At 43.9% G+C, this 19,584-nt stretch overlaps 2 protein-coding genes and 1 pseudogene across 2 annotated transcripts; 2 read left to right on the top strand and 1 right to left on the bottom strand.

Annotated features, from left to right (window-relative positions):
• Positions 1-5,936: 5,936 nt before the first annotated feature.
• On the bottom strand, positions 5,937-6,609 carry LOC133920487 (uncharacterized). The gene is made up of 2 exons (XM_062365103.1): positions 6,056-6,609; positions 5,937-5,960 (listed from the first exon to the last, which is right to left on the bottom strand). The coding sequence occupies exons 1-2, from the start codon at positions 6,606-6,608 to the stop codon at positions 5,944-5,946; spliced, it is 570 nt and encodes a 189-aa protein (XP_062221087.1). The 5' UTR covers position 6,609; the 3' UTR covers positions 5,937-5,943.
• Positions 6,610-11,619: 5,010 nt separating this feature from the next.
• LOC133921824 (protein phosphatase inhibitor 2-like) lies at positions 11,620-14,031 on the top strand. The gene is made up of 5 exons (XM_062366865.1): positions 11,620-11,760; positions 12,399-12,475; positions 12,547-12,662; positions 12,799-12,963; positions 13,617-14,031. The coding sequence occupies exons 2-5, from the start codon at positions 12,447-12,449 to the stop codon at positions 13,739-13,741; spliced, it is 435 nt and encodes a 144-aa protein (XP_062222849.1). The 5' UTR covers positions 11,620-11,760; positions 12,399-12,446; the 3' UTR covers positions 13,742-14,031.
• Positions 14,032-14,317: 286 nt separating this feature from the next.
• On the top strand, positions 14,318-15,748 carry LOC133922987 (acetylajmalan esterase-like; annotated as a pseudogene).
• Positions 15,749-19,584: the final 3,836 nt, after the last annotated feature.

Raw genomic sequence — 19,584 nt, 5'->3', positions numbered from 1 at the left:
ATTACTTGAGTTTCGGGCGGAAGTTTGAAAGCAAAAATGATAAACGGAGTTTAAAGTGGCATCTTTATAAAAGAAGCTCATGGGGTCTCTCTCAAAACAGTGTAGCTGGATGCTGGCAACATCAAGTATATATTGGCATGTAAACCGCAGTTCAATATCTGTAAAAACAAAGTGTGCGTGATGGATCTAGCTAGAAACGGGGGGTGTTACATGTTGCTTGCTTGGTTGGGGGGAGGGGTGGGGTTATTAGCCACCATTCGCTGACAACAGGGAGGCCTAACACCTAACTCTTCGTCTTCCTCGTCTTCATTGTCCTTTCTCTTCGTACTTGCTCCCGCCTCCTACACCTCCGTCCTTGACGGCTAGTGTTGTCGGATAATCCCTTATCGGCCGTCACCATGCTAACCCTACGTTGTTGATTTGATGCCCCTGCCACTTTCGTTGGTCCACAACCTATCCTCCATCATGGTGGCCGATGTGCCCCGTCGTCTTGCCTGCCGCCATCGCCGAGCACCTGAGTCGGCTTGCCGCCCTAAGGGCCTCCCCTTTAAGCTTAGTGGCTACCCAATCCCGAACCTAATCTTGGCAACCCGAAGCTAATCATTAGTCCGGGCTAGCAGAGCTTCCGCGGCTTGAGGTTGAAGACTACTCTGACAAGTGGGGCTTGCCCGGCAGTGATAAGCGTGGGGATGGGTAAACTTGGGCTCACTGGTGGAGCGTCCTTTGAGGCCAACCTGGGTTCTGGCCACGCCTTCCCAAAATATATTTCTTGGAGGCCTGGTATGCTCATCCCACTAGCATATCATGTCACACGTCTTAATACACAGCAATCCACTTCTTGACTAATCTGCAACTACATTGAGCAAGCACCAAGTTCCTTTTTTCACATTTTACTTGCAACCTGTTTCTCTTTTAGCTCCCATGTGGTTCAATTACTCTTGATATTCTGTGACCTCTATAAATGACATCCTTATCTCTAATTAATGCTTCCATAATAAAAGATGTCCGGATGCTTCTTTGTGGATTTCATGGGGGCATGGTGCAGCCCGCCACTGCTCGGGTAATGCGCCTATTACCTAGGGATGCAAGTTTAACTCTCTTTTTTTCATCGGGTTAATTCAAAACTCACTTAGTTAATTAAAGATATACTTCTACCTATTTAAACTAAGATAGTAAATGAATTAAAATCGTAACACAAAAGACAGAGCTACCTATGAGTTGTTCCATCGGATATCAAATATAAGTCTATTGAACTTAGACAAAAGAATTAAGGTAAAATACAATGACTCTAATACCTATCAAATATTATTAGAGTTAATGTAGATAACACTATATTGATTAGGGTGCATTTAAGTAAGAGCTGATATGAAAGAATGAAGCAAAAGATTGCGTTGGAGTTAAAGTGAACTTATACTTGGTGTATTTGATACATACATACATACATACATACATACATACATACATACATACATACTGAAGGGTTGCGGGTAGGCTACGCTAGCACAAAATAAATTTTCTCTACCGCATTCAACCAGGAAGCCATGCGAGTAGGGGATCATGAATCGTTACCACTTGACGAGCAGTGCAGCGGAAGAAGAGTTGGAGCAGACCAATCCAACGTCGTGCGCGTCAAGTAGTCGATCGTCAACCTCGTCCCGAGCACGTCCCGAGCACCTTCCGAGTACTCGCGGGTACGTCCCGAGTACTCCCGAGCAGATCAGCACCGCAATAGTAGCAGCGCCTCCACGGTATCCACACGTACAAGGATGGAATCGCCGTGCGCCGGTGTGCTAGCACCGCGCGCCCGGCTAGGGTTTCGAAGGGAGTTCGGGAATAGGAGGCGGCTAGGGTTTCTTAAGAACTCCGTGCGCCTTGGCCCCTGCCTATTCTTATATAGAGCACGCTAATGGGCCTTTAATCAACATTAAAGCCCATTATGACTCTAAACCCTAATGGTCCTTTAATCAACATTAAAGCCCATTAGCAGATCCAATCCGCAAACTCGATCGCCTCTAGGGCATATTACCAACAATCTCCCACTTGCACTAGAGTCAGCACAAGTTTTATATTCCATCCCCTTAAGTGTGTGACCCGTTAGGTTCATGTGTAAACGGCCGCTATCCGGAAACCCTTTTCCGAATTGCAAGTCAATAGCGGTACCTAGCAGGACATATTGACTCCCGAATGCACACAAAGATCATATCGGCTGAACCTTGATATACTCATGCACCAATCCCTTTACCACACGATACCAGTCAAGCTCAAGGCGAGATTCGTGCCACCCTTGTGATAGCTCGACCATTCACTCGATCAAGTAGTGGATTCACCATGATTAACTCTTTAATCACATTGGCATGGCCATGCACTTTCCAATCCAACTACCTCGAGGGGCCCAGAGATATCTCTCCCGTTATTTAGGAGGGGTAAATTCCATCTTGATCACTCACATCCCACGACATGTTTCATAACATACCCGAAAGCAACCTTTATAACTACCCAGTTACGGAATAGCGTTTGGAAGCCCCTAAGTGTGTTACTACACATTCTGGAATCAATGATGATCTCAGGTCAAAGGATTCTGTAGGTACACCATTTGAGATAACAACTGATGGCACATTAAAAATAACAATCCCAGCAGTATCTCAGGGTGGGTCTATCCAACATCATGTTCTCTAACATGTGTCCACATTACTGATTTGATATCTCCATATCTATGATCCGTGAAACATGATCATCATTCAGTCAAATGTGCTAATCTATAAATCATTATTGTCCCACACAATGATATGAGATTAGGGACTATTTAGAATAACATCATAAAAACAAAGAGTTTCACAAACAAGTCACATACTTGCTGATCAATGTAAATGATAATTATTCATGGAACCAGATAACAATTATCCAAAAGTACATTAGCATAGACAGAACACATTCTCTCACATGCACTAGAGTCTATCCCGCAAGTATCTAATACCCATAGAGCTCAAGTGTGCCTCATGCTTGGGCTGTGGGAGAGGCTTCGTCAACGGATCAGCAATATTCGAATCCGTGTGCACCTTGCATATCTTTACATCACCTCTATCAATAATCTCTCGAATGAGGTGATAGCGCCGAAGTATGTGCTTGGACTTCTGGTGCGACCTAGGCTCCTTGGCTTGTGCAATGGCACCACTATTGTCACAATAGAGGTCCATTGGACTGGACGCACTAGGGACCACACCCAACTCAGAAACAAATTTTCTGATCCAAACAGCCTCTTTTGCAGCTTCCGAAGCTGCGATATACTCGGCCTCCGTTGTGGAATCAGCAACCGTTTCTTGCTTGGAACTCTTCCAACTCACCGCACCTCCATTGAGGCAGAACACAAAACCAGACTGCGATCTCGAGTCGTCCTTGTCGGTTTGGAAGCTAGCATCGGTGTAACCATTTACAACGAGCTCCTCCTCACCTCCATAGACTAGGAACATATCCTTAGTTCTTCTCATGTACTTGAGGATACTCTTTACTATAGCCCAGTGACATTCACCTGGGTTCGATTGATATCTGCTCGTAACACTTAGAGCATAGGAGACATCTGGGCGTGTACAAAACATAGCATACATGATGGACCCGATAGCAGAAGCATACGGGATCGCACTCATCCTCTCGAGCTCATCAGATGTCTTAGGACATTGATTCTTGCTGAGAGTGATGCCATGTGACATTGGCAAGAAACCTTTCTTGGAATCTTGCATATTGAACCGATTCAATACCTTGTCAATGTACGTGCTCTGGCTTAATCCGATTAGTCTTTTCGACCTATCTCTATAGATCTTTATGCCCAATATGTATGCTGCCTCTCCTAAATCTTTCATTGAAAAACTCTTTTGCAATGAAGATTTGACAGCATCGAGCATTGGAATATTATTTCCGATCAATAATATGTCATCCACATATAAGACCAGAAACACAAGTGCGCTCCCACTAGTCCTTTTGTAAACACAAGGCTCTTCTTCATTCTTGATGAAACCAAACCCTTTGATCACTTCATCAAAACGAAGATTCCAACTCCGAGAAGCTTGCTTTAGTCCATAGATGGACTTTTGCAGCTTGCAAATCTTCCCAGCATTTTTCGGATTGACAAAACCTTCAGGCTGTGTCATGTACACATCCTCACTTAGGTTTCCATTAAGGAAAGCCGTTTTGACATCCATTTGCCATATCTCATAGTCGAAATATGCAGCAATTGCTAGGAGAATCCGAATAGACTTTAGCATTGCGACGGGCGAAAACGTTTCATCATAATCAACACCTTGAATTTGCCTGAAACCTTTCGCCACCAATCGTGCCTTATAGATGTGAACATTTCCATCAACGTCTATCTTTTTCTTAAAAACCCATTTACACTCGATAGTTTTCACACCATCAGGTGGATCGACCAAGTTCCAAACTTGGTTTTCTCTCATGGATTCTAACTCGGATCGCATGGCTCCAAGCCATTTTTCGGAGTCTGGTCCCACCATTGCTTCCGAGTAAGTCTTAGGTTCATCATTGTCCAACAATAATATGTCGCGCTGCCCCGTGGTTAGGAACATAAACCGCTCGGGTGCACGACTGAACCTTTCCGACCGACGTGGGGCTGGTGTCTCGACAACAGGTTCTGCAACATCTTGCATACTGAGTTGTGGTTCAATAGGAGCTGAAACACTTTCAAGTGGTTCCCGAATTTCTTCGAGTTGCACCGTGCTCCCACTAACTCTCTTTGCGAGAAACTCTTTCTCAAGAAAGACACCATTCCGGGCGACAAACACTTTGCCTTCTTCCCGGTTATAGAAATAATATCCTTTGGTTTCCCTAGGATACCCCACAAAGAAGCATTTATCAGATTTGGGAGTGAGCTTATCAGACGACAAACGTTTTACATAAGCCTCACAACCCCATATCTTAAGGAAAGACAATCCGGGACGCTTCCCGGTCCATATCTCATATGGTGTCCTCTCTACAGCCTTAGATGGAACCCTGTTTAACGTGAAAGCAGCAGTTTCTAGAGCGTATCCCCAGAAGGACAATGGAAGATCAAATTGGCTCATCATCGACCGGACCATGTCTAACAAAGTTCGGTTCCTCCGCTCAGACACCCCATTCCATTGTGGCGTGCCCGGTGGAGTCAATTATGGAACGATTCCACATTGCCTTAGATGATCACCAAATTCATGGCTCAAATATTCACCTCCACGATCTGATCGCAGAAATTTAATTGTCTTGCCTATATGATTTTGTACTTCATTCTGGAACTCCTTGAACTTTTCAAAGGATTCAGACTTGTGCCTCATTAGGTAGATGTAACCATATCTACTAAAGTCATCGGTGAAAGTAATGAAATACTGAAAACCACCTCTAGCTGTAGAACTCATCGGTCCACATACATCTGTATGTACTAGGGCCAATAATTCATTTGTCCTCTCACTTCGACCAGTGAAAGGCGTCTTAGTCATCTTGCCAAGTAAACAAGACTCGCATGTATCAAATGATTCGAAATCAAATGAATGTAGAAGACCATCTTTATGGAGCTTCTGCATACGCTTCTCATTTATATGACCTAATCGACAATGCCAAACAAAAGTGGGATTCAAATCATTAAGCCGAGGCTTCTTTGTATCAATGTTATAGATAGTTATATCCTCAAGATCCAATATATATAATCCATTTACTAATGGACAATTACCATAGAGCATACCATTCAAAAATATCGAACAACACTTGTTCTTTATTATGAATTCATAACCGTCTTCTTCCAAACATGAAGAAGAGATAATGTTTTTGCCCAAGGCAGGAATATAATAACAATTATTTAATTCCAAAACTAATCCTGAGGGTAGCGATAAGGAGTAAACGCCAACGGCCAACGCAGCAACTTTTGCACCATTGCCGACGCGAGCATCCAGTTCGCCTCTTGTACACTTCCTAGTCCTTTTCAGTCCCTGCAACGATTTGCAAGTATGAATCATTGATCCGGTATCAAATACCCATGAATCATCAGGACGAGTAGCAAGATTAATTTCAATAACATTTATACCTGAAGATGAAGTCTTACTTCCCTTCTTCTTTTTGAGTTCTTCCAAGTACAATTTGCAGTTCCTCCGCCAATGACCAGTCTTATGGCAGTGGTGGCAAGTGTCAGAAGCGGCAGGGCCAGCCTTGGGCTTTCCAACAGGTTTAGGCTTAGAACTCGAGATCTCATCCGAAGTTTTAGCCTTGTCCTTGCGCTTTCTCTTCTTGCTATCCTTTTGAACCATCATCACATGACTAGAGCTCTTCTTAATGCTTTCCTCAGCAGTTTTTAGCATCCCATGCAATTCAGCCATGCTTTTCTCCATGCTGTTCATATGAAAGTTCAAAATGAACGGCTCGAAGCTCGCAGGGAGCGACTGGAGAATTACATCCGTAGCCAACTCAGGGCTAAGGGGAAAACCAAGTTTTTCCAGGCTTTCAATGTAACCAATCATTTTGATCACATGAGGACTGACTGGACTGCCTTCTATTAACCTGCACGCAAACAAGGACTTTGAGGTGTTGTACCTCTCGGCCCGAGCTTGGTTCTCAAACATGCCTCGGAGTCCCACAATCATATCATGGGCATCCCTGTTCTCATATTGCTTCTGAAGCTCAGAGGACATACAGGCAAGCATGAGGCAGCTAACATCCAGTGAATCGTTGGTGTGCTTCTCATAAGCCCTCCGATCCGCGGCAGGAGCATTATCAGCTGGTTCATCAGGATAGGGGACCTCTAGAACATATTCCTTTTTCTCTTGTTTGAGAACAATTCTCAGATTTCTATACCAATCAATAAAGTTTGTTCCAGAAAGCTTCTCTTTTTCAAGAATCGATCGCAAATTAAAACTGGAAGTGTTACTAGCGGCCGGTGCCATGATCTACAACAGAAAATGCAGGTTCAGCACTATGCCTATGTGAATCTTCTATTAAACAATTTAACAAAAGATACTCCACTATATGTGTTTTCCCTCTAACAACATATAGAGGATCAAGATCCATATTCAACTAAGTTCTAGTGAGCTTTGGCATCACTGCTAGAAATTTAGTGACATAGGTAAGCAACGCCTTGCTAATCACATCCCTATGTGACTCTTGTTTGCTGGGTGGCATCGAATGCCCCGGCGCCCAACATCATGCCCCAAAGCCTAAAACCGTTTTGATAGCTTTATCAAGTAAACCAATACTATGCGTGTGGATGTCCGACATCCACTCTAACTGGTTAAGATAAATGATGGCACCCTGCTTTGGCAGACCTACCACACAATGATCAAAACCTTTGTAGGTGCAGCTATTGGAAGGGCATCAATTACTCTTGATTTTTCTGAGGGAAGCTACTCTATCATGAAAATCATATCCACCACATATAAAACATGAAAGAATAGTATGACAGGAACATAAAAACATCACAGGCAATCATATTAACTGTGACATAGTATGGCCCCTTCACATGGTGATCTTCATCGCCACGGTTCCTGTCCTCCGGGTCATCATGCTTCAAATCTCCATGATCTTGTTCTAGTCTATTACACCTAATAGCACTAGATAAATTACATGAGAAGAAGCATCACAAGTCGACACGCAGGCCGTTATACAATAACATGACAGCCTTGGGCTGCAATTAACCATGACACGCATGCCATGAAAAATTACACACATGCATCACATATCACAAGGCCATACCAGTCACAACATTCTCTGCAAAAACGAGTTAAGCGTAGAATCGAATTCTAATATCGTGATGGGATCATGTTATTACAACAATCTATGCGTGTACGCAACGGCATCTATGAAATCGCTATGAAAATCTCATCGGATCGATCGTATCGAGCCAATTCCGAGTCATTCATAATGCCTCAATTTCCATTAGATCAATCCCATTGATCATCGCGTGAGGTTTTTCCAGAAACGATGACAGCACACACGACCTCGATCTGCTGTTCTCCCGACCATGTCGCGATGCACGCAGTTAGCCCCGATGGTGATTCCAGCCGGTAGGGGCAAGTCGCACGCAAAAACAGGTGGGAGATCGAGCTAATCTTTTTGGCTATGTGGTTTCATCGACTGGCATCTCATCCGATCTCTAATTCACCTAACCAACCGTGCATTGATCAATCCATCATATGAACTGATCAAAAACAATAGATCTAATCTATTTCTATCACATATCTTCTATATGTGACTGATCCAGATCGAAAACTACGCAGGATGGCTCTGATACCACTGAAGGGTTGCGGGTAGGCTACGCTAGCACAAAATAAATTTTCTCTACCGCATTCAACCAGGAAGCCATGCGAGTAGGGGATCATGAATCGTTACCACTTGACAAGCAGTGCAGCGGAAGAAGAGTTGGAGCAGACCAATCCAACGTCGTGCGCGTCAAGTAGTCGATCGTCAACCTCGTCCCGAGCACGTCCCGAGCACCTTCCGAGTACTCGCGGGTACGTCCCGAGTACTCCCGAGCAGATCAGCACCGCAATAGTAGCAGCGCCTCCACGGTATCCACACGTACAAGGATGGAATCGCCGTGCGCCGGTGTGCTAGCACCGCGCGCCCGGCTAGGGTTTCGAAGGGAGTTCGGGAATAGGAGGCGGCTAGGGTTTCTTAAGAACTCCGTGCGCCTTGGCCCCTGCCTATTCTTATATAGAGCACGCTAATGGGCCTTTAATCAACATTAAAGCCCATTATGACTCTAAACCCTAATGGTCCTTTAATCAACATTAAAGCCCATTAGCAGATCCAATCCGCAAACTCGATCGCCTCTAGGGCATATTACCAACACATACATACATACATACATACATACATACATATATATATATATATATATATATATATATACACACACACATATATATATATATATACACATATATATATATATATACACATATGTGTATATATATATGTGTGTATATATATATATTTGAGATCAGAGGGAGTACACACTTATATCCCTACTCCTATGCGAAGTATAAAATTCCCTATAAATGGCTTGTTGAGATGTAACTGTCTGATGAAGCCATGACATCAAGTAACGGGAGAACCGCACATTCAGTCATTAAGTTTCGTAACAATGTAGTTTTTTTTTACTCTTTACCACTGAATATAGCTGTAGTATCTGAATATGAACGCGCGAACTCACCCTACACACACGCACACATCTCACACACACCTAACGCACGCACATGCTAGTTCTACAACTACACGCAGCTTGAAGAAAGCGTCAATCTGGAGATCACTGGAACCCATCGAGAGTCCCGTAGACGACGAGCACATCGCAGTCCTTTCTGTAGCGCCACGCCGAAGGAGCTGAAGATATCCGAAATAAATCAGAACCCAGTGCGATACCCAGGCATCGAGCTCGGGTCGGAACGGCTCACCATTGTCTCGACTGACTATCATGGTTTAAGTTACCGACCGGAGCTCGGTTATCGAGCTCCGACGGTAACAAAAAATAGTGATTACCACGGTAACCGCTCGGATTTTCAAAAAAATTCGGATAAAATTCATTTGAATAAATTTGAAATTTGGAGGAAAAATTACGATTTTAGCCGTTCGGTAACCGGTCGAATTGGACCGGTTACCAAGCGGTTTTTACGATTTATCGAGCGGTTTTCTCGAATTTTCCGCATTATCGGTAACCGCTCGGTTTTCTCGATTTATCATGCGGTTTTCTTGATTTTCATTGAAGTTCAACAAAAAAACTCAAAAATTATCTCAATCTTGTAAAATCAATAACTAATTCATCTGAGCTTCAAATTAAGTGAAACAAATTTTGTTGGTTTTCTTGTAACATGATCTACATGATAAAATTATTTATACTCATAAAAAGTTCAAATTTTTCTGTGAGAAAATGTATTTGTTAAACCAAGTTAAATGCATAGTTTACTCTTTGCTAATCCAAAAATCATGAAACTAATTTTGTTAGTTTTCTTACATGATCCTATATCTTTTAAAAATATATGAACTCATGAATTAGTTATTGTGACATGCAAGATTGTGTAAATATGTTACGACTAGATTAATTCATAACTGATCCATCACAACTCAAAAATTAGTGAAACCATTTTTATTAGTTTATTTATACTATGATTTACGTAGGAAAAATAATAGTAGACATGAAAAAGTTAATTACAGTGCTGTTTCTTAACATATTCACTTTATGCTTGTGAACTTTGTAAAAATCATAGAGAAATTAATAAAACTCTAAATAAAGTGAAATAAATTTTAAAGATCCTCTTAAGATATGTTATACACAAGAAAAATATGTGTTTCTATGATAAACTTTTCCTTAACATGAGTTAATAACTGAGCCGCACGTTTTAACTTTTTTTCATTTTTTTTCAAACTTCCTATCTATAGAATATGATGCAAATGATATTATTTTTGAAAAGTTTTTTTACAGAAGGTCTTAGAATTGTGTCTAGTTTTTTTTAAAGATTTGTTTGAATTTTTTTATTTTTTTGAATTTTTTGAATTCAAATTCAGTTACCTACCGGTTTCTGAAACCGAACCGGACCGAGTTGGTCAGTTATCGCAATTTTTGCTCGGTAACCGTCGAATTTTCGAACCCTGCTGACTATTTATCGTTGGTCCTATTTGGTATAGCTTATTGTTATCTTTTGCTTCTCAGAAGTTATAAGGTTTTCTTATTGGTGGTTTTTAAAAAGCTAAAAAGTTGATTTATGATTAAATAAACTAAAAACTGATAAGCTGGCTAAGAATATCTTTTCTGAAAAAATGATATGCTAATTTTTTTTAAAAAATTCATAAGAACCAACATATTTTAATATAAGTTATAAATAACTTTTAACGAATTAGGTAATTCGTTTCAGCTTTGCTAAAGAGTACATTGATTCCTTGGTGGCGGCAGCCGCGGTACTCGTGCACTTGACCCGGTTCCATATGCCATTAGGGGTGAAAATAAATGGTAGAAAATTCGAATTATTCGATTTTATATCTGTTAAAATACGAATATGGATATCCGTATTCGTATTCGTTTCTAAAATGGATACTAAAATGGATATATCTGAATTCGTTTTCGAGATTCGGATTCAAATGTGGATATCCGAATTCGAGATATATCCGATTTGTATTCGTATCCGTCAACCAGAGAACCAAATTTTGCTAAAGTTTTAGAAATTTCAGATATGAACGAAATTCCAACCCAATCAAATTGAAACAAATTTCAGTCAAATTTCATCAAATTTTAATTAAATTTGATCAAAAATTTAAATTTCCAACATGAATTTTGAACAAAATTTCTAAAATTCAGCTTAATCAAATTAGAACAAATTTCAGTCAATTTTTTTCAAAATTTAAATTTCCAACCTGAATTTCGAAGATCGAGTAGATATCCGAATGCGGATTCGTATTCAAACTATCCAATTCGTATTCGTATTCGAGAATATCCGAATCCATATTCACATTTAAATTAAAATATAATAAATCGTACTATCCAAATTCGATTCCATAGTATTCGATCCGTTTCCATCCCTATCTGCCACGCCGACCACTCAACCATGTGGGCCCAGCGCCCGAGCAAGGGATTTGACGGGACCCACCTTCTGGGCTACTCGTAAGTATTTTCAGGAAATATTGCTGCCAAGAGCCCAAGACCAATATCTCGCTCGCCTCGCGCCGTCTCCGGCCAAGGCTCCGCTCGCTCTTCCTCCATTTCGCCCGCCGCCCGCCCGCCCGCTCTTCGCACCGAACGCCAAGGAACAGGTACTTTTTCCATGCTCCTTCCCCTTCGTTCACGGCGAATCCTCCACGGGGCTGTCTCGATCCGCGGCGAGCGGTGCTGTTTTCTCCCCCGATCCGTCTCCGTCGCCTCTGGTCTGGTCGGACGCTTTGATCCCCTTTCGCATTCCAGTGGGTTGGTCTGGTATGGGACGTTTCGTCCAGGGGCTAGATGGGGTCGATTTTTGTGGGATGTCCTTTTGCTGCTCGCTGTGGTGGATTGGATTTAAAGATTACAGGGGATTTTGTTGCGATTCCCCCCCCCCCCCCCCTCTTTTACGTCAGTTCTGCCTTAAGGCGTGCTTAATTGCTAGTTTCGTGTTCGATCATGGTGCTAATTAGCATGGAGATCAGACGCGCCCTTGATCGAATACTGTTTTATGCGGTTGATATTTTTGTGCTGATTAATAGTGACTACTTCAGTATTTCAGTTAAGAGTTCACAGTTCCCCATCGAGTTTTTTTTTCGTCCGGTTTTGCAGTGACGTGAAGGTGTAGTAATGTGCCTTTCGGTAAATAGTGATGTTCAGGATGATGTTTGATGGGATCTTTAATTTATCGTGTGATGCCTGAGATATTAGATTGACTTTTCTTTGCTGATGTTTACCTGGTAATCCACTGCAGGTTCTCAGGTTGCGTTCTTGAGGTGCCGTGCCTTTTATCAGGACAACCATGGAAGCTAGGGAGCCCAAGAAGGCAAGGTTAGCGCTGTCTCACTTTCTGTTTGACATAATTGTTTGCCCAGCAAAATACCATGGCCGATGTGTTCCAGGGGACACGTCAAATGGGATGAGGAGAACTTGAATGACATTGAGTCAAACAAACCTGAAAGAGAAAAGATCACAGAGCCGAAGACACCTTACCACCCTATGATTGATGAAGATGAAGGTATGTGTGATCTGGGATCTGCGCACTGAATCCGGACTGCTTTTCTGTTATACAGCTGCTATGCATGTTCATATAGCATGCATCTTTTTCCCCTAAAAAATATAGCATGCATCTGATGATTGATTCTGATGTGAAGGACCTGTTTCACCAAGACAATTAAGTGAAGAGTCGGTGGATAAATCTGCTTATGCTGATGCCATTAAGACTGCTTTGGCCGAAGCTGTTTCCAGTGGAAAGATTTTCGACAGGGATAGCTGGGAATCGTGTGACAATGAAGAAGAAGGCATAAAACAAGGCAAAGGTCGGTAATCTTTTATCTTTCATTGTTGAGATTCAATTGGATATCCATTTCAATGCTAAGTTCAACAACTAGTTGCTCTCCACACCATCATTTGATGCTTGCACTAACGCCTTATGATTATGTTGCCATGTCACAATTTATCTTCTACCTTCCCTTTTTTTTTTGCTATAAATTCAACAAAGAGACATAGAGAAAGAGAGAGATAGCTTAGGTTGTCTGGTGTGACCTGATTTCATTATCTGTGAATCTAAATTTTAAGGGTACCTATATTACACTTCTTCAACCGATTTACATTCCTGGCTTCAGAAGCTGTTAGTAGTTTAGTACATAGAAACTTCACCTTGTTACCATGATCGACTTGCTGTGTATGAGATACCAGGTTCATTTGAGCCTGCTCGCTTTTCCCTTCTCTTCAGTCATGCCTTTATTAAAAACATCAATTTTCAAGTATTAATTTCATGGTGATAGTAGACCTAGCTAAGACATGTGGAACCAACTTGTTTTAATACGTTAAATTAGCTCTTTTTTATTTGTAATTAGCAATGGTTCAGCTAAGATTGATTATCATAAATGGAGAAAATTTGTCCTGTGTCTTCTTCCTGTTGATCATTTTTCTTCAGAGCTAGGAAGAACTAACACATGCTCCTGTGTAGCTTTCGAAGAGCACCGGAAGGCTCACTATGATGAATATCATAAGATGAAGAAACTGCTTCAGAAGGGAACCCTGACCGATGATGCAGATGAAGGTGAGAGTGACCCAAACAACAGGACTGGATGATGGTACTATCCCGGTTGGAGCTTGGAAATGTGATCAGCAAATCCTCATCATCATGACCAGTGGTTGGAGACTTGGAAACCGTTTCTTGTTAAGCGATTAGTAAGTAGTTCAGGACTGGTACCAGGCGTATTAGCTGTAGTCTCAACTGTTTCATCTTTCGCTGCCCGAAAACTTGGATCATGGATCCCCCTCGCGTGTAAATGCCTGTTCTGTTGCTTGGCACTAGCCCCAGAAGTGCTTCTTATATCTCGGGACATATTTGGCATTGTTGCATCCATCAGTTCTTTTAAGCTGTGGCCTTGAGCATGTGCTGGTTGCTGGGGATGATTTTGTCCATCCACTTGCTCTTTGATGGAGCTGCTAGAAGAGTGACGCAGTGAGGACAGAGGAGGCATTTTCGTTCTCCCGTCCCTTGCGCTGGGCGGACATGAGGCATATCATCGGGGCGCCCCTGTTCTTCTGCACCGCATTGAGCTTGACCATGGCGGCGTTCTCGCAGGCACCGCCGCCCGCCGCCCGCCGCCCGCCGCGGGAGAGGAGGCCGAGCGGCCGTGTTTCAACCCTTCTCTTATGATGCCTAGATATCTGTGCAAGTACACGCGGCAGCTCCAGTTTCCCTGACGCTTGGTCCGCGGGGTCGACTCCTCTTGCCGATCGGTCTCCGACTCGGACGATGCTCGCGTTTCCTAGTCCGAACGGCTCGCGAAGCTGCTCACGCCGCGCTCAATAAATAGGCACCTGCTGGCCTCAGACTTCTACACACCGAAGCCACGAGCCAACACCGCGCACTTGCAGTACGTGACATGGCCACCATGGCTCGCATCCTCCTCGCCGCGTTAGTGGCGCTCCTCGTCGTCGGCGGCCCGTGCCACGCAAGGCCGGTGGCGTCGTTAGCGGCGCAAGGGAAGGTGGTGGACGGCATCACGGCCATCTACAACTTCGGCGACTCCCTATCGGACACAGGGAACCTCCTCCGCGAAGGGGCCGCCGGCATGTTGCAGCACACCACGAGTCTTCCCTACGGCTCTGCCATTGGCGGCGCCACCGGGCGATGCTCCGACGGGTACCTCATGATAGACTTTCTCGGTAAGGATCTTGGATTGCCACTGCTCGAGCCGTACCTCGACAAGGGCGCCGACTTCACGTACGGCGTCAACTTCGCCGTCGCGGGCGCCACTGCCCTCGACGCGGCGGCACTCGCAAGGAGAGGGGTCGCTGTCCCCCACACCAACAGCTCCCTTGGTGTCCAGTTGCAATGGTTCAAAGACTTCATGAGTGCCAACGCGAAGTCCCCTCAAGAGATCCGCGAGAAGCTGGCTCACTCGCTGGTCATGGTGGGAGAAATTGGCGGCAACGACTACAACTACGCCTTCGCAGCGAACAGGCCGGCGGCCAGCGGCGAACACAACCTCTACAACCTCGGGTGCATGGTGACCGGCGTTGTCGAGGCGATGGCGCTCGTCCCGGACGTCGTGCGGTCCGTCACGAGCGCGGCCAGGGAGCTGCTCGACATGGGCGCGACGCGGCTGGTGATACTGGGCAACTTCCCGCTGGGGTGCGTGCCGAGCTACATGGCCGCGGTGAACGAGACGGACCCTGCGGCATACGACGGCAACGGTTGCCTCGCCACTCTGAACCTCTTCGCCCAGATGCACAACGTGCTGCTGCAGGAGGGCATCCGGGAGCTACGCGCGTCGCACCCGGCCGCGACGATCGCCTACACCGACAACTTCTACGCGTACGTGCAGATGCTCAGGGATGCCGCTAAGATGGGGTTCGACAAGGGGGCGCTGACCAAGGCGTGCTGCCGGCGCCAGCGCCGGCACGTACAACTTCGACATGGACCGGATGTGCGGCTCGTCGGGCACGTCGGTGTGCGCAAGGCCTGACGAGCATGTCAGCTGGGACGGCGTGCACCTGACGCAGCGCGTGTATAGCGTCATGAGCGATCTGCTCTACCATAGGGGCTTTGCGTCCCCTGCGCCAGTAGAGTTCCCGCGCACGTGAAGACGGTCGGTCGAGCCTTCATTATTTCCCAGTTGGAGTTCTGAATTCGCATTCCACCTGTCGAAAAAAAGGGGGAAAACATTGTATTCCACTTTTCAGTCTTGCACAAAGCTTAGCAATTTATGAACATCTATGTTTACATTGTAAAGCAAATGATACAAGCGACGCGATTGCTTAACTCGAGACCTGCTTCTTAATTCTTTTTTTTTTTGAAGTGCAATAGCAATTCCCGCATCAGATTTTTGTTAGCTCACAAACGAGGCCACCAGCTTGATATCGGTCGAAATTAGATGATTGCACTGCATAATGCATCACTTCACTCTCCACAACTATGTTTCCTATGCCCAGGTCAGCCGCCGCTTTTACACCCTGAATTGCTGCTATCACCTCCCCTTGAAATGAGTTTCTGGAACAAACGAACCATCGCAATTGATTTGCAGAATGCATGGTTCCCTGTTGCTCGTGGTATATGCATATCCCCTTCTGCCTTTTCTTGGCACATTTTCACAATATACTTTGTACGTAGATTTAACCGAGAGAACTCCCTTCGTGTCCAAATGTCAAGAAGGACTCCCAAATGGATGGTTTGCTGAATTAACTCTTTATCCCAGCTACCAGTGATCGGATTGATCAACTCCGATACACGCACCATGATGTTCATGCCCCGTGGTGTGATCGGACACCTAGTCTAGTCCCTCGCAGCCAAGGGTTAGTCCATGTATCATATATTCAAGCTCTCACTGTTACCATCTCGCCACACAATGCCCCCTTCAACAAATCAATGCCTCTAAATATACTACTAGAAGGCATACCATGCTTTGGCCGTGCATGGTGCATCCAGAATTCCGGAAAAAATGCTTTGAGAACGCGAGCACACAAAGAGTCCGGATTACTAAGGATCCCCACTCTTGTTTAACTAGCATTGCTAAGGGCCTGTTTGGAAGAATTATAAATATTTTTCACTGGTAATTACATTACACATGTAAATTCTTGTGCACAAGAAAACACCCGGAATGCAGGGTTTTTTTTAATCCCCTGGAACAAGTTGGGTAAGGAGTAAACAGCTACAGAGGGTATTATCTTGACCACTGCATCACAGTAAGCACTTCCATTGTATAATCATTAAGATTCCATAACAGAGTAACGAATTGGAGCTCAAATGTGAACAAATTTCATATCAGCACTCAAGTTAGAGCCAAAATATTCAGATCAAGGCATCCAATTCGAAGTACCAATTTGGAAAATATGCATGCAATATATTGAATATAAAGGCAAGGTAAAGTTTGTTGCCAGTACATTGTTGATTTTAAACTGAACCATATTGTCTAAGCTAAAAAAGGCATTCGCATGTTTGCAAAGTCGACCACTTTAGTGCTCCCTGTGAAGAAATGCGTGAATTATGCAAAATCTTAACAGCCAGCTAGCAGCTGCTAACCTGCAATACAACATTACATTGAGTTAAGTTTAGTCATTATCGGAGAAATATGGCAAGGATGCAGTAATCTTAACAGACAACTCCTAGCAGCAAGCATATGGCAAGATTTACACTAGGACAAAGTTATATGGCTTCTACATGAAAGTATGGTCCGAAATGTGGATTGGATGATATTTTGTAGTGAGTCTCGGCTGATGGAGGCTTCACGAAATCAAATGTCATTGAGGTGATTGCATCATAGCATGCACCAATATGCTTGTATGGTTTCTCGGTCGTGCTGAAGCCTATCACACAGAGTTGAAAAACTAGCATTTCGTGCAAGCATATACATGAACATTGCAAGCTGCTCTTCAACGATAACACCTCTTGTACTTCACAAAAGATTCTTTGAACAAATATAATATGAAATTCCTTGGAAAATACGTGTCCCCATTCGAAGATTGGTAAAACATCGGCTCCTATGGCCCTCTAGAATTTCACGGGTATATTTTGAGCCACTAAGCTTTGATGTATGACAAGGAGTTTTGGTTTTGGTAGAAGCTAAGTATAATGTTGGAAAGACAAGCATCATCATTTCATCATCTTCTTCTCCCTCAGAATCAGATTCAACCGTTGTAAGATCTTCCTCAACCATTCCCTGAATGTATCTACCAGCAGTCAAGAAGATAAAGTTTAAAATGAAGCATTGCTATTCAGGAAAACAAACAAATCACATGCATTTTCATCCAAACTGCTACTACTAGATACTAGTCCATGTGCTGCTAATTGATAGTACCACACTTAAAGCTGTACTAGTAGCAGACATAGCAACTAAACCTGCACAAGTGGAAATAAAATACGAGCCATATCTATCTAATTCACTAATGTGATTAGGTGTCACCAAAGAATCATTTTAGCTCCAACTCTATGATTCTGTCACATGCGGCTCATCGGGAGAGCAGATCAACTCTAAGCCGCCAATGATGCTTGCACCAAACAATTGGGTACAGGTGGTGAGCATCCCATCAAAACTCTATCAGATCTTGAGCGATAACATCACTGTGCTAATAAAAAAAGCTCCTAAATTAGCTTTGCTAATCACATCTGAAACGGCGCGAAATGGATCAAGAACCACAGAAATCGAGCACCAACATGAATTTGCATATAAAGATAGATCAAGAACCACCTAACTCGAACAATAACAACAATTACGTACGGATCTGAGCATGAGCGACACATCTAGAAGTGGCAGAGGAAGGAAGACGGAGCAAGGATAGAAACTTACCGCCAAAGGCGCCTGTGCGGATGGAGGCTGGTGAAGAGGAATGCACGGATTGATGCGCTCCCACCTGCCGATGTACTCGCCCCCAACCCTGATCCGCCCGTGCTCACCAGGAGTCATTGATGGGATAGCCACCGCCACAGAGCGAGGTAGAGTTGAGGGAGGAAAGGAAGTTGCGACCTGCGGGTGTGTAAATTGGTGGAGATCTCACCATGTGCTTACCATCGTGTCGATGTGGTAGCCTTCAGTGTGCTCACCTACCGATATGGTCGCTAGACTACATCATTGAAGCCAAGAGGATTGACCAACAAAACCAAGTCACTATTAGCAGATCGACGCCGGTGTCCACCAGGTCCTCCAGATCAGCAGAGAGAGGAGGAGGGGGGGGGGAGGGAGAGGTTGTCGTGGGAGAGCGGGAGAGATAAGTTGTCGTGGGGTAGGGGAAGGGATAGGTTACCGTGAAGGAGGGCTCACTGCTGCCTCCGATGAGGCTAGTTACCGTCGCTGTGAAGGTTCGGTCGCTGTGAAGGTTCGGTCGCCGCCAAGGGCACCGAGCACAGGACTCGATTGAGCGAGCCCGATAGTTGTCGTGTTTTTTTTTTTCAAACCTCATCACGTGATTTTTTCCAGCTGACAGGTTGGGCCGAAACTAGTGGTAAAAGAAGTGTGCTGATCAGGCTTCCAAACACCAATTTTCAGCTCAACCTGGAAAATTTTTGGGGCCTATAATTTACAAGGGTTTTGGAGCTAAAACCAAGCTTCCAAACAGGCCCTAAGTTGAAAGCATGAATGTCTTCAAAGCACAAACTATTCGAGATGCAAGTGAGTACATAATAGGTAGTTTTGGGTCACTACTTAATTTATTTTTTCTTTAACTTAATTAGATAGAAGTGAATATCTAATTTATTTTGTTAGTTTTGGGTTGATCGAAGGATAAAAAAATACAAAACTTGTATCCCTGCATACCACCCATATGCTTTGGTATGATCAAAGTTAACCAACTCAACCAATGTATTTTATGTTCTTTATCTTGTTGGTTCCACTAAGACCGACATATCATCGTACCAATCTTGTCACACATGGTCTTTGTTATATCAAAGCACTCCATCACGAAGGCTGGCTGCTTGTGTTACTGCTTTA

The sequence above is a fragment of the Phragmites australis genome, chromosome 6, assembly GCF_958298935.1.
Source record: "Phragmites australis chromosome 6, lpPhrAust1.1, whole genome shotgun sequence".
Classification (NCBI taxonomy): domain Eukaryota; kingdom Viridiplantae; phylum Streptophyta; class Magnoliopsida; order Poales; family Poaceae; genus Phragmites; species Phragmites australis.
Note: the sequence above shows the minus strand (reverse complement) of the source record. Positions and strands in the feature narration are given on the sequence as shown.

Excerpts from the sequence above, each read along its gene's own strand:
- LOC133920487 (XM_062365103.1), bottom strand. The coding sequence starts at position 6,608 with ATGATTGTGGGACTCCGAGGCATGTTTGAGAACCAAGCTCGGGCCGAG.
- LOC133921824 (XM_062366865.1), top strand. The coding sequence starts at position 12,447 with ATGGAAGCTAGGGAGCCCAAGAAGGCAAG. Across the intron at positions 12,663-12,798 it reads TATGATTGATGAAGATGAAG|GACCTGTTTCACCAAGACAA; the intron begins GTATGTGTGATC and ends TCTGATGTGAAG. Across the intron at positions 12,964-13,616 it reads AGGCATAAAACAAGGCAAAG|CTTTCGAAGAGCACCGGAAG; the intron begins GTCGGTAATCTT and ends GCTCCTGTGTAG.